We start from the raw sequence: 14871 nt of genomic DNA, 5'->3' as shown, positions 1-14871 counted from the left end.
TCATCCTTACCCATAGTTTCCATTCCAACCCGGTCCTTTAGAGGAAGGATTTTGTTTATGAAACTCAGAGAATGTCTGGATTATAATCTCTCTCCTGTCAAATTAACTAGGAAATGGTAACTCTCCTCAGGGGTCACTGATGCCCATGAAGCACACATTTAACATTTATCACTCCAGTTAATGAAATACCATCCCTGCCAGTTGCTGTAAGCACCTCTGGATGTCAAACTGCCAGGGGCAGATAAATGCCCTGTTCAATCCTACTACATTCTAATAAACAGCTTTTAGGTAGGAACTTGTGTCCAATTTATAAACATTAAAGAACAGCTTGTGTTTCAATCCCATCCAGGTGCTTTACAATCCTGGCACAGGCCCTGACCACAAGGCTGTGCGTTTCACATTAACACACGCAACTCATCTCAGAGACATAGGTACAGTCATCCACAGATCATCCAAGTGTGGGGAGGGACCTCTTGTCTGGGATTGGGAACAGTGGACTGACAGGAAGAACCATCAAAATAAGGCAGGGAGTACCCACTGCTTACAACCCACGCCTCCTTCAAGCTCCACCAGCCCTCACATACTTGCTCTCGGGCAAGATTTCAAAGTATCAGACCAAACTCAGCCCTGATGGAAATGGGTGCCAAACTCCTCGACTGCATTACAGAGGAGAAGAGGCACAGATTAAACACTTCTGTGCTGTGGGGCAGCATCACGAGTGACAGCAAGGAGGAGGACGAGGCTGGCAAAGCTGCCAGGCTGCAAAGAGCAGCCGGCACCGCTGCTGTTCTCGCCGTCCGCCTGCTGCGTTGATGAGATGCACAAGCAGCATCCCGAGCAGTTTCTCCCAGGCTCAGGGATGGTGGTGCAGGACTGCGGGGACGTGGTTTACAGTGCAGGGAGGGCGGCTAAGTCATTCTTTGGAGTGGGCACAGTCTGTGTGGTCCCCGCTCTCCCTTCTGCTGGAAAAGTACAGTGCGTTGGCCGGGCGCGCAGGAACAGATATAACCCGGTACAAACCCGCGCGCATCCCAATGAGGGGGGAGGGGCTGACGGACACTGCTCTGCAAATACTTCTTTATTAAGACATAAATTTAAAGCTGAACAGGAAAGGAGCAATGACAGGGTAAACCATGCCAGTACTGATCTGTACGGATGATCTTACGATGGTTGAACATCTGGTTCTGCTGCTGGCTTCCATAAAATCATCTTTAAAACCTACTCGGGTTATATCTCCATCAGCTGTTCGGTGCCCACAATGACTTCATTAACATGTTTGGCTGAAAAGATAGAGGGAGGAAAAGAAGAGCAATTGAGTTTTGCAGCAGAGCTTCAGACCGTGCATTTTTCAAATCTGCAACTTTAAAACAAATGAGAAAAGCAGATTCTGGGGAACTCCAACAGAGATTTGCTGGACTCCAGCATCTCTCCGACAGTATCCCACACACATGGTGAAAGCCTAAACAACTGACTAAACATCAGGAGATTTCACTAATGAGAGTTTTCACATGTATGTGTCACTAATAAACAAGAGAGGCCCTACGGAAGTCACAGCTGCTACTGACAGGTGTACACCTAGGTCAAGGCAAGGAACCATCAACATCCTAAATGGAGATAGGACATAAAATTAAAGATCTTTAATCCACCCTGGCCCTAAAGAGCACTGTCTTCCCCAAACTGCTTGGAGGCTGGGGATGAGAGGGGCTGCTAAGCATCAGGGGGCCATCACCAAAGCAGTGTGAGATCCTCTCAGCAATCTCAACTCAGCCCTGGCAGCTTAAAAACAAGAACTTTTTTGTGTTTTGTTTTTTGCCTTTTTTTTTTTTTTAATTTAAACCTGACCCTCCTGTGGAGCAAATTTGTTGGAGGGGCAATTTCTGCAAGGTCACTCCTTTGCCTGTTCCCAGGAGCTTTGCACAGCCCCAGTGGACACATTAATGTGCCAGTCCCTGCCCCAGTACTGTTAATGCACTGTACTGAAAGAGCCTCCCCTTTAAAATGCAAAAGCAGCTTGTCAGGGAAGGACTGCAAATAAGGGATCTAAAGCCAAAATAATAAAAACACGCAACTGAAAGCCCAGTGCCTAAAAAACCCAAGCGTGTGGCCTAAGAGCATGACACAAAGCTGGTGTGCTCAAAGTGGGTGTCCTCAGGGTACTGTGGGGGAGGTGGTGAATCTAAACTGCACTCCAGGAGCTGGACACCTATTCAGGTGGAGCTCACGTGGTGTGTCCTGTGCCCCTAGGCTCTTCATCTTACCTCCTGCAATTAGGAATAATAATTGGCTCTGGAGCCTGGGATAAAGTGTCAAGGCCTGTGAGGTGCTGGGATACACCAGTGGAGGCTCTGGTGTCTCTCACACCTTACACAGCAGTGCGGGTGGATAGCCAAGGAGGATGAAAATGATGTGTTTTATTTACTCACCTAAAACTCCTCCCCTCAGGGGAGTGGATCTTACAAGACTGTTGCAAAACAACAAATATGCCACCTTTGGCTAAATGAAGAAATCCCTGGCAATCCCCAAAGTGGCCAGGCCAACATGATGCTTCTCTTGGTTTAAAATTCAAGATGCAACCTTTGTACCATGCTCCATGTACCATTGCTCCAGTAAAGTAAAATTGATAAAATTCTGCTCTATAAACTTCAAGGAGTTTTGGACTGTGGCAAGATAATTTTTCAGTACAACCTCAACCCCATAATCATATGGATCATATGCAGTCTCCTCAGCCTGAGGGACTTTAAGAATGGGTGAGCCACACCACTTCCTTTCAGAGACCCTTCCTGAAGGTTAAAATAAGGAGATCAAGGGGCTGCTTCTCACCTGCAGCATCAGATTGAGACATTTAGCTCTTTGCTCAAGGTATTTATCATCAACTGATAATTAATCCTGGAGCCTCACACTAACATCCTGGAGCTCAATCTCCAGCACTTTGGGCAGGATGAGCAGAGGTGGATGCAGTGCTCAGGAAAATGAGGGGCTGACTGTACAAGTGCCAGGTGCAAGCATGATGTAGGTAGCACCACACAACTTCTCCAGCACAGCTCTTGCCAATAGCCCCAAGTCCAGCCTTCAGCGCCTCTCTCCTCCCGTCCTGGACCCCACACAGCTTTGCCAAGTACCTCAAATCCAACCTGCAGCATTTCTTGCTATAACATTCCTCACCCCCAACAACTTTCCCAATATATCTCAAACAGGCCCTGTAGCAACTCCTGTGACTCCATTCCTGAACCTCCTCCAAGCAGACTTACCTATCACGTTGATTTCTATGATGTGAATAAGACCCTGGCTACCATCCAGTGAGAGTAATTACATTATGCCTCTGCAGATTAAACATGCCTTCATCTAGGCTTATAGAGAGCCATGTCAATTTATGGTTCTATATATAGGTTATCTATAGCAATATTTTTAATAAGGAACTTCTTGCTTCATTTCAGACAGCATCCTCCACGGTCCTAAATGTGCAGAGCTGGGATGGGTCCTATCACATACCTTGCTGCAGAGGTGGTACCAACTATTTGTATTTTGCACTGACGTGCTTGCAGCAGCCTTATGGTATCTTGTATTTTACACCTGATGAGTTCAAAATGCTTTTTGAGAATTGGTGAGTAAGAACATTCCTGTTTTACAGATGGGGAAACCAAGGCAGCAGTGAGTTTAGGGAGCTTAAGCAGCCAAAGCCACATGGGAAATTGGAGCCTACATTCCCTCATCTCTCATCCCTCTGCCTGTTTCATCTCCTCCTTGATCCCTGTGGCCCAGATTCCCCAAAGCGGGCACACATGGTATGTCACTGCTACCTCAGACTCACATGAAATCACCAAATTCATTTCTTCTTGTAAAGGCTTAAAGAAAACACATGAATCTGCCTGTCTAAAATCCTCGAGGAAGTTTTCAGGCGATAAAGGGAATGGTTTTGCTAGAAACAAAGCCCCATTCCGCACCCTGAGGGGATGCGATAGGCAGATAAGGATTCACCCTGCTTCCCTCTTCCATTCCCAAAGCCCTCCTTGTGGAGTGAAGGGAATTCAGACGCCAGTGTGTGTGCCAGAGAGCTGAGCTGTGGATAGCGTTTCATTATCAGACGTGGCTGCCAGTTGCCAGTGGCTCTGGCTGGTACCAGCAAGCTCAGTTCCTGCAGAAACTCTGCCTGAAACTCTGGGGGAGGAGGGAGAAGTACCTCACATGCTTTGCTGTTCAGCTCCCTTTCTCCTTCCCCAGCTCCCCATTAGGGATTTCTTACCAGGCTGCCTTTTATCTGACACTGGCAGGGTTACAGATGCATTCAGCCCACAGAGAAAGAAGAGGGATTAGAGAAAGGACTTTGAGAAAGCCTTAAGAGTTGGACTCTTCAACCTTAAATCATGTTCAACTAGATCTTCTCAGATTGGGAGCATCTGGTGCTAAGCAAATCCAGAGCTGATCAACACATTCAACCTCCTGATTAGCACTTTGCTTCAACTTGCTGACGCAGCCCAGCCTGAAGTCAGCCTGGGTGCTTGAACCGAGTGTCCACGGAGACTTTACTGAGTGTAAATCAAAAACCTGTCACTTGTTATATATGTGTTCCTGCTTGGGAAGACATTTGTTTACACATACTGTACACTAGCCCCTTAAAAACATACGCACAAGGCGAGCTAGAGAGCAGAGCAGCTTTTTGGTGCTTGGCTAAAAACAAATTGTAATGCAAATAAACAGAGGGGCGGAAATGACTGCGCAGCCCAGCACAAACCCCACCAGCAGGCTGGGGGCCGGGGACCCAGCGCTCCCCAGCCTTCCTGGCAGGTTCCTGCCAAGCCGCTCACAGAAAGGGGATGCCGGAGCATTCCTTTAAAAGCCATGTGAAAGCATCTCCTTGTTGTTTGCTCAATTAGCCCCAGACAGATTGCTGCTGCTGCTGCTGGTGGCAACGCTGGGTTGTAAAGGAGGAGGGGAAGGAGGGGAAAGGGAGGAAAAAAAAAAAAAGAGAGAAAAAAAAGGGTTAGGGCCTAGGCCCAGGACCACCACGAAGTTTCAGCCCTCAGGGGCTCCAGAAAACGTTCAGTTTACTCACTCAATTACATACACTGTTTTATAAACCCTTTAAAATAAAATAGAAAACAGTCCCTGGCACAGAATTACTGCTCTATTATACAGCAGTGATGAAAGCCACTGCTGTGTATTTGCTCTCTTTAAAGCAAGAGATAGTTTAACTTAAAAAACTAGGCGTGGGGGAGGGGTGGCTGCAGAAACGCATGCACGAAAACACGCTGTGGGTGGTTCCCACCACATTCACCCAGGACAGAAAGGATCAGAGAGTGGGAGAGAAGAGCAACTTGTCTCTGCAGTGATGGTTGGCTCTGGAAAAGCAGCCAGGTTAGCGGGGGGAGAGGAACTAAAGGGGCTTAAGGGGATGGGAAGCAGCTGAAGCTTGACTTTGGGAGGCTGGAGGGTGTTTTAAATTACATGTACAGATAAAGAAGGGAAGCAGGTGATGGGGGCTGATTTGTTTGTGTTTACAGAGCAGTGGGACTTTCCAGTTAAGGCCTGTTCTCTCCTCAGCCAAGCTTTACTTACATGATTGCTGGAGACCAGGGCGACCACACTGTGGCCCCTAAGGCCAGGAGCATCTCACAATTTCTCCGAGGTGCCAGGTCAGCCCTGCTGTGCAGCCATCAGCTGAGCCCATGGGTCGCCAGCAACGATGCTCCCCATGAGCTGAGTGCTCCAGCTGCTCCCAGGGTGGGATGTACGGCTCATCCAGGGGGCTGGTGGTAGCTTCAGGCAGATCAGCTCTGGTCCACAGCTGGGGCCTTCAGCCCACAGAACAGGCAGGCAGTAGAGATCTTACTTCTGCCTTATGTCCAACAATCACCAGTTCTCAGTGCTGGTGGCCCCATGGTTCAGCTGAGGATTTTTTCACAGTTCAAGCAGAATTAATCCCTTTGCTTTCAAACCCTTCTGAGAACTAGATGTGTCTTGAGAGTGTAAAGGTAACAGTGAATTCAGTGTCCAATGAGAGATGACTTTACGGTGGCTTGGAGCAGATAGATTGAGGGAGTGAAGGAACAGGAGAGAGATGTATGGGAAAGTGATCAGTCAGGATCTTAGAAGAAAGGTTAGCAAAGGGAAAAGGAGACCCAGAGCTCCGGATGTGCCTAATATAGCAAGCTCCTTGGGGAGGGGGACATGCTTGAAGTCCTTGTATTGGGAGGGAGTCCTAGCAAAGTGTGTGAGAAGGGATTGGACTATATCCATTAGGGTGCTCCCATGGGCTATCACTACCTCATAGCAAGTGCAAGCAGGGATCTCAGAACAAGTCTGACTGTCCACATCTTAACTCCCTGATATGATGGCAGAGGTGCCATATTTGCCTGCAGCACTGGACACAGATCCTTTTCCTTTCTCAGCATCCATTGGGGTGTTCTTCCTGGCTCTTTCATGTGGCTGAGCTCTAGCAGAGCAGAAGTGGTTATTTTCTCTGCGTGGAGCATGTAAAAATATTTCCACAAGGTTATGAACTGCTGCCTTATGGGTAGACTTCACAATCAGCATGCTGCGAATGTGGCAGCACATTTAACCTGCTCACTCAGGAAGCCTTAACTTGCCTGGCTGGGAATGACAGTGTGCACAAGTGTGACAGTCCCCAATGGCAGACAGGAGGACAAAGCATCGCTGGATGGATATTCTAGGGAAGTTTTACGCCACTGCTAAGGCCAGAACTCATAAACCATTTTTATACAACTTGGAAAGGAGGCTTATTAGGATTAGCTAGCAATGTAGTCACTGCACAGTCTCTGAAACAAAAATGTCAACTATTTAAGAGATGCCTGTTTTAACTGCCAACAATATCTTTGTCATGGACACTCAGTAGTTAAACTACTTTAGGGAGAAATCTTATAGATCTCTCAGTTTTGCTATTAATTCACACCATTCCTACATCACCTCCAGCTCATTTTGCACCCCTGTGCACAATATACATGTGTGCACTGTTTAGTCTGTGTCTGTTCTTCATGAGCTTTCATAACTCCCATCTGCACAGCAGCATGCCTTCTGATCCCGACCCTGTGTCGTGCTAAGTGTTTTCAGTTCCTGAAGACTGCACCAGGAGGTACTCAGCATCTTGCAAGAGCAGATGCTCGCCCCTACTTGAATGCAGTGAGAGCATCAGAAAGTCTCTCGATTCCTTTCTGTCCCTATCCTGCTAAATCTTGGCTCATGTGAAGCCTCCTCACAAGCAGGGACCCATTCACATGTGGAGGTTTCATAAAACATACCTGCCTTCAGAGGATGACATTAGAGAAAAATGTGTTCTTTGGCCCTCATTAAAATAAAACAATCTAACTCTGTTTCATTGAGAAGTCCTAGGACTCCAAGCTTGGAACAGGACTTGGAAAATGATTGGAAATGGGAGCCAGTCCTTACTGGATATGTGCCTTTTTCTCTTCTTGTGAGAAACCACACAGTTTTTGCTCTGTGATAAGCCTTTGAAAAAAACCTCAAGTTTGCACGTGTTCTCAGGAGGGCAGCTAAAAACTCCAGAGACTATCTGCAGTGAGCACTCTTGACCATGGAAGTGCAGGAGGAAGGCAGGGCTTCCTCCAAGCTGTATGGACCAGTGGAGCACTCCCCTCCTGTGCCCAGTATGAGCCTGCCTTGGCATGACAGAAAGGGATGCAGTCCAAATGAAAGCAGTCAGGGAATGATTGCCAGATGAAAAATGGAGCATGGGACTGTTGGGCAAGGGGACTGGAAATAGCAGCTATGGTCAGACCAGAAGAGGTGTCAGGTGGGTGTCTGGGAATAACCGAGTAAGAGAGAAAAACAAAAGTCTCTTTGGGAGAAAGACTAGGAGGAAAACTAAAGAGAAGGCAAGAATTGGGATGAGCCTGGTGCAGGGACAGAGCCATAGTGGAGAGCTGTGAAGCAGGAGTCAAGATCAGGTAGGACATAGATCTAGTTGAAGCCCCATGGCTGATGCTGGAAATAAATACGCAAATAAAACATCCCTGCCCCAACGACAACAGAGATGAAAGCAAGGGATAAGGTGGTGAATTTTGTATCAGTTTTGCTAGTTCTATACATTGTATGAGTGTTTACTGTCTCTGTTACCGGTGTTGCTTTGAAGAAAGGTTAGGCCGCTTTACCTTGAAGAAGGGTTAGGCTGCTTTACCATATACGCCTGTTCCTGGCTAACTTATGCCAGATGTATAATGTTCTCCCTGCTGAATCTGGCTGAGAGACTCCTTTTGGAGCTGTACTTAGTGACTTCAGGCTCATCTGACTCCTTGACTGCCCCATCACCAGCACTCCCTCTCTCTAGTCCTACTTCACTGAGCACATGCTGCTTTTGAGCTCCTCTTTAAAAGCAGGTTTATCAAAAAGGCTGCAGTATAATCCTAATAACTGTCTTCAAAACAGTGATTGAATGCTCTGTGCAATTATGTTCTTTCAGAATGCTGTCTGCCATTTCCTACCCCTCTAATAATTACTGCCTTTTTCTTAGGTACCAACATGTTTTTCAAACTGCTACCTGGTGAGGTAGCTTTCACAAAGCCCATCTGTTAATTCTCTGCTAGCAAATTCCTTAATATATCAAAGAGGAAGGAAAGTGGATGCTTCCAAGGCATGGTAATAAAAGCAGTAGGAGAATAGTAGGGCTCTCAGGAGGCATGGCTTGCAAATCCAGCAGTTAAATAAAACACCATACCTTGACTTCAACAGAGACATTTAAAAATACCGTCTCTGGCCAGTGCTGTGACAGGGCTGAAGTCAGTGCAGGACTGGGACAACATTGCTGACAGTCACCTGCACTCCTGTGTCTCCAATTTTCTTTTTAGTTTGAAAGTACCAGGTTGCCTCTGATCTATCCCAGTAACCAGTGTTGGAGTATTCCCTCCATTTAGGTGTCCAGACATTTGCCAAGCCCATTATTAAGTGATGAGGTCTCCCACCACGTCCCCAGGGAGATTATACCACAGCCTACCAGACCACATCGTTAAGAAAATGCTCCAGATAGCCAACCTAAATTGTGTTTAATTCAACCCCATTACTCCCAGCTGTACCATTTGGACCACCCTAAATATGTCCATATTATTCTGCAGAAGGAGAAGGATGAGAGCTGGTTTAAGTTAAGTTTGCCTGTCATTTGTGGTAACTGTTCTCCTGCCATCCCCCTTGCATGGGACTGGAATTCATTTCATGAAAGGAGGTCAGTGCACCACTGGCTCAAAGAGTTCTTGTACCCTGAGCTGCCTGGGCAGCGTGGCCAGGACTCATATGGTAGAGCAGGGAGCACACAGCCAGTTCTGCAGCAAAGTCAACTGTTAGATCTGCTTGGGGCTGTGTAGGATGATTCAGGGATATTTCTACCTTTGATGAATCCTGGCTGATGCTCTGGAATAAGGGACTGCTGTATTTTTATTTTTTAAATGTTCCTGGGAAGGTGTATGCAGTTTTGTTGAGGAGGTTTCTACTCCCAGAAACTGGAGTATGTAACTCCCAGACTAGGGTCAGCAGCCAGCATAAGCTACTGCTTATGTCTGCTGAAGGGTGATCAGCTTGCAAGAAAAGGTGGCTCCTACCCAAGAGAACTAGGTTTTTTCTTAACCTGGCCAAGGAAGCTTGAGTTTGAAGAAGGAAAAGTTACCAAACAGAAAAACACAGCCAAAGTCTTGATGAAAGGGGCAATATGGAAACAGACTTACAGGGCCACACCAAAAGCTTGGCACAAGATACAGGAAGTCTTGGGCAGGGGAAAGAAAGTCATGGCATGCTTTCACAGCGAAAAAGAGAAGACCTGGTTTACTATGGGACCAGTCAAGGTCAGAAGAGACATGCTGGGCTGGAAAGACTCAACAGTGCAGGAAATAAGTCATGAACTTCACAGACAGATCCCAGACCACTGAGGCAAACCTGACCCCCAGCCCAAAGAAATTCTAGAATGGTTAGGAAACTGAGGCAGGAAAATGAACTGAAGCTTTATTATTTTTTCTTGCTCAGCATAATGGTGTATTTATAATCATATGAATATGTCTCTGCTAACGTCAATCATACATTTCTAAACAGTTTAACTAGAGGGCCCCCAGCCTCTAGTTAACCCAAGGAGTGGGTTTAAGCTTTGGGGAGGAGAGCAGTAGACTCTCAAGAATAGGCAAATGAACCACTGGTACAGCTCTGTTACTCTCACTGCAAATACATCTACAGACCCTGAAAAATATTCAGGCAAGGATGACAAGGACAACCAAGAAGAAAGACCAGTTTTCATACTATGATCAACCATACTGGGTTCTACACCCTGGAAGATGCTTCTGAAGCAGTTGTGAGCAAGGTCAAAGGGTGATATTTTTGTTTGGTATCATCTACTAAAGAGATCAAATACATTCCTGTTTCCTAAAATATTAGCTAAATCTACAGTCCATGTCCTCATAGTTCACACTGCAGGTTAACAACCAAACATGACCCGATTCATCTCTCCTGGTGATTCATGCAGATGTGTAGATGTGGCACTTGGAGACATGGTTTAATGGCAGACTTGGCAGCATTATGTTTATGGTTGGACTTGATGATATGAAAAGGACTTTTCCAACCTAAATGATTCTGTGATAGGGGGCAATGAACCCCACAACGGACACCGATTCAGACTGATGTGATGGGCAAAGCTATGAGTAGACACAGTCACACAGAGACCAAGACCACAGAGAACTCACTGTGTTACCTACAGTATCAGAGACTTGAAACTGCAAGATCAACACTTTGTTTTCATAAGTCCTTTTTACTTTTAGTTTCAACTCAAAGGAAAATTTGTCATATGCAAAGCTGACAATAGGTTACACTCTACTACATTAAGTTCAAACTCTGCTCCGTATCAAGACACTTACAACTGGGAATCCACCCACAAAGACAAAGCAAGCAAATAAATCCTGATCTGACTAAATAACTTCACATGGAGCCTGCAAAGGAACTCACTTTTGTCCTCAGTCTACACACTGGAGCAGGGACCTGCCAAACCCCAACCATAAATATTCATTAAAAAGCCTCTGCTTGGGATGCAGTCACTGAAACAGCCATTTCCTGCCCATTATCTCTTAGGGCAGGAAATCAACAGTTCCACTCATGCGGTTACCACCGAGCCCTCACCACGCGCACTCCCACTGGATGGCTGAACTTTGTATAAATGAGGGCCACGTAGTTGTATCCTTTCTGAAGCCCCAAAATAGCACTTCATGGCAGCAAAGCAGATCTGAATGTAGCTGCCCTTGTATTTCATACTGAGCAGAGCAGCTCCCAATATGATGCTCCACCTCAAGCTTTTGCTTAGAGCAAAGTGAATGGGAGCATACTGGCACTGTGGGTTGGGAGCATCTACAGAGAAGGATGTTTGGGTGATCAATAGTTTGCCTGCTTTGCCCCTGTCACTGACAAAGATTACTAGTCAAAATAATGGCTCCTTCTGCTGAGGACAACCTCAGGCTGATCTAATTGTGGTCTCTGGGAAAAGACTGTCTCAGCACCCAATCTTACTCTTTATAAGAACAACAGAGCTTTGCTGCCAACTTCAGAGGAGCAAGTCCCTGAACTTATGCCAAGAAGCTTTCCATGAAAAACAAATCCTGATATTATAGGACACTCCACTGTAGAACTGCCACAGTTTACTGGCACTTCATGAAGAAGCAGGAGTAAAATCTCAAGGAAAAAGTTTTGAAAATTACTACAAAAGCACAGTAAATACAGCTTTTGAACTTACCTTTGGATTCCAGCCTCTGATCACTTCCAATCAAACAGTCCTTGATGTCTGCACCCTTCTCTATCACAGCATTATGACAAATAACACTGCCCTGAAGACAGCACCTACAACACAAACACAAGCAAAGCAAGAAAATAATTTAAATGACAGGTACAAAACAAAGGTATCCACTGGAATATCTAATGACTCTGTGACATGATCCTGTAAGTAGGTTCAGTTCAGCTCTTTTCTCAAAAACTCCATTCTTCTCTTGATCCTCACAGCCAGTTGCTGGAAAAACTTAAATGCCAGGTGTCAGAATGGGTTTGCAAAAAAGCATTTGCAGTTTTACCTCCTGTTAGAACAGCTTTCCTCTACATTTCCTCAACAGAATAAATACTTAACTGAATAAATAAAGACTTGGGACCTGGATCAAGTCTTGTATTTTCCACAGACAGTCTGGGTAACTGAGGGGGTGGCTTCTCTGCTCAGCTCCCCAGCTAAAAACAGGACCAGCAGCCCAGACCTTTCCCTGAAAATTTTGCTGAGCAGTTTTATACATTCCAGCTTGCCAGGCACTAAGAAAAGGTAGAGAGATGGGGCAGATCAATAGCTCAGCTGGTTGGCTTTGTTCACGTTATATTCAAGCACCCAAACATGATTATTCCACAGTACTAAACCAGTGAAACCCACACTAGACCTACTCTACCTGCCTTGGGTATCTTCATGCTCATGTTGCCTTTGACACCACTAAGTCTGAAATGCTACACAGGATGGAACTTTAGCAAAAGCTGCCTTATTCCAAAATGTATTTGAATCTGTAATAACCAGCTTTCAAATCCGCTGATCCAACTGTCCAGAGAGGAAAGGAGTTCAAACTGCTGGGTTTGTAACTTCTCTGTTGACAGATTCTGAGTTACTGCATTGTTTTGAGCCCCTTCTTCCAATAAGGTCGAACATGTCAACCTTTACTAGTATCTGTGATGTGTCCTGAAATGCTGTTCCCTCAGCACGATGAGTAGTGTTAAATAGCATTAAATGTAATTTCTTTCAAAGCTACAGAGAAAAAAATAGCTATGAATCAAATTATTTCTTTCCTTATTTTCACATGTGCAAAGGTAGATAGGAGTCACTGAAGGACAGAAAACATAGCTAAGATGTACCTAAAAATACTAACACACATTGAAACCAGCTGATTGGGAAGAAGATATGAGATCTATAACCCTGGAGAGATGCAGGTAATCTGCTCCCCCTCGATTACCCCAATAATAATCCTACTGTCAACCCTAGCATCTCATATCTGCTTCCCAGTATTTCTGCCAACATTATTTACAATAACTGTGAATATTGTCAGTCCAACAACTGATCTCTGTCAAAACTAGAAGTTTTTGGCTTCAGTGACTTTCTGCCCAGTGAGTTGCACAGTTTAATGACCTGTAGCCATTCCCCACCTTGGTTACAAGCATCACCACTACTCTCTACATTAGTGAAGCACACCTTCTTGTGTGGCTTGTGGACGGAACTGTTAGCCTGGAGTCTGAACTAACAGAGGGGTTTTGGTATCAGGTCAAAGCCCCAGCCTCAGTTCTGTATTGAATGGAGCACTAGTCAGCTGAGGTCCTCAGAAGTGAGAAACATCGATCCTCACTCCAGACCACTGATTCCAAAATTAATTAATAGTATTTTCCTGCTTACACATCACTATTATTTAGTACAAAGAATTTATCATTAAATATATTACAATTCTGTTGCTTGTGTGAGTCAGAGCAGAAACCATCTGCCCCACAAAACCACCATTAATTCTGCAGGAGTAAAAGCAATAAAACTGGACCTCAGTTGCAGTGGTTCGCAGTTACGACCCCCCTTGAACAGACTGTCCCCTCTGAACAATTATTCTTTTAACTCACTTAAACTCCCCCTCTGCTGACCTATAAGGAGGCAATATGAGCAATTATTCTACAAGCAACCAGCTCAGGTTCCCTTGGCAGGGTTTTTACTAACATGTTAATAAGATAAAAAGCGGCAAAGATACACAGCAGACCCCTGCCTGTCTTTGCTCTCACACTGTCACAATCTGCTTCCTTTCCAATAGCCTCATGTGCCCGCACAGCAGCTCAGGCCATCATCCTGTGCAACAGCAGTTGCTGAGAGCAAGAGCAACTTGGCATTTATGCCGGGCTAGGGAAGGCATCAGTGGAAGTGGGACTGCCCACCACTGCATCCTGACTTGGCTTTCAATAGGACTAGTGAAGGGAATGGGAGAAGTTGCTCATTTCCCACTGAAATGGCTCCCATCCAAAACGTGCACTCCAGAATACCTCCTCCTCCGTTGCTTTGAGCCAGTCAGATGAAAGCTTTCCACTGCAAACTTTTAGGTTCCCACCATCTATCACTTCTCCTGAGCATGAGAGCAGCTGTGAGTGCTCTACACCTCTCAGTATTACCCTCATGCAGGAGGATATTCCCCAAAAGAGAGGGGATTTAAGCTGTCGGTCTGGAGTTCAGGCTGGAAAATACTGCATGTGTGTTCAGAGCCTACTTGAGGATAGGCTTTCAACTCCCCGAGAAAGAATAGCATTGTAACCAAGAAACTGCTGATGACATTAACATCAAAGATAATGGGGGTTCCTGCCAAACCATTTGTTGGGAGGGACAGGCCAGGGAACCCAGATGAACTTGTCTGTGCCAGGTGCTTGCAAATCAACCCTTCCCTGGTGCCAGGGTAAAACAAAACCCAAGAACTCCACCACCCCAGGAGTTTCTTAAAACTTATAAACCCAACAACTGCAGAAGTTTTAAAGCCATACTCAACGCTCAGATTACCCCAATCACACAAACCAGCAGCAAATCCGGCTTTTATTGCTCAAGTGGAACAAAACTTCAAGAGATAAAAACACAATTTGTGGGTGTTCCCTTCACCCGCTGACAGATGTAACACAGCCATTTTGAAACCACTTGTAAATGCCTTTTTTCTAAAAAAAAAAAAAAAAAAGAAAGAAAAAAGAAAAGAAAAAAGCTATAAATCCTGCCAAGAGAAGTATTTTGTGTGTTTAATTTTTACTATTTTTTCAAGATGAAGAGTAAGGAATACGTTTTTATTCTCTTACAGGGTAAATATCACATCTCAGGGCACTGCTGTAGTCTACTTGGCTAAACTGCCACCACAGTTC

At 45.4% G+C, this 14871-nt stretch overlaps 1 protein-coding gene across 1 annotated transcript in view; it reads right to left on the bottom strand.

Annotated features, from left to right (window-relative positions):
* Positions 1-1055: 1055 nt before the first annotated feature.
* The window catches only part of EIF2B3 (eukaryotic translation initiation factor 2B subunit gamma), a 98758-nt gene continuing 84942 nt past the window's right edge, over positions 1056-14871 (bottom strand). The window contains exons 10-11 of the mRNA XM_039555935.1: positions 11723-11826; positions 1056-1280 (exon numbers count right to left, since the gene is read on the bottom strand). Coding sequence (XP_039411869.1) covers positions 1228-1280; positions 11723-11826 — 157 coding nt within the window. The 3' untranslated portion in view covers positions 1056-1227. The remainder of the gene's footprint in view (positions 1281-11722; positions 11827-14871) is intronic.

Source organism: Corvus cornix, chromosome 8 (genome assembly GCF_000738735.6).
Source record: "Corvus cornix cornix isolate S_Up_H32 chromosome 8, ASM73873v5, whole genome shotgun sequence".
Classification (NCBI taxonomy): Eukaryota; Metazoa; Chordata; class Aves; order Passeriformes; family Corvidae; genus Corvus; species Corvus cornix.
The sequence above is the reverse complement of the archived record's forward strand: the minus strand, read 5'-3'. Positions and strand labels throughout refer to the sequence as shown.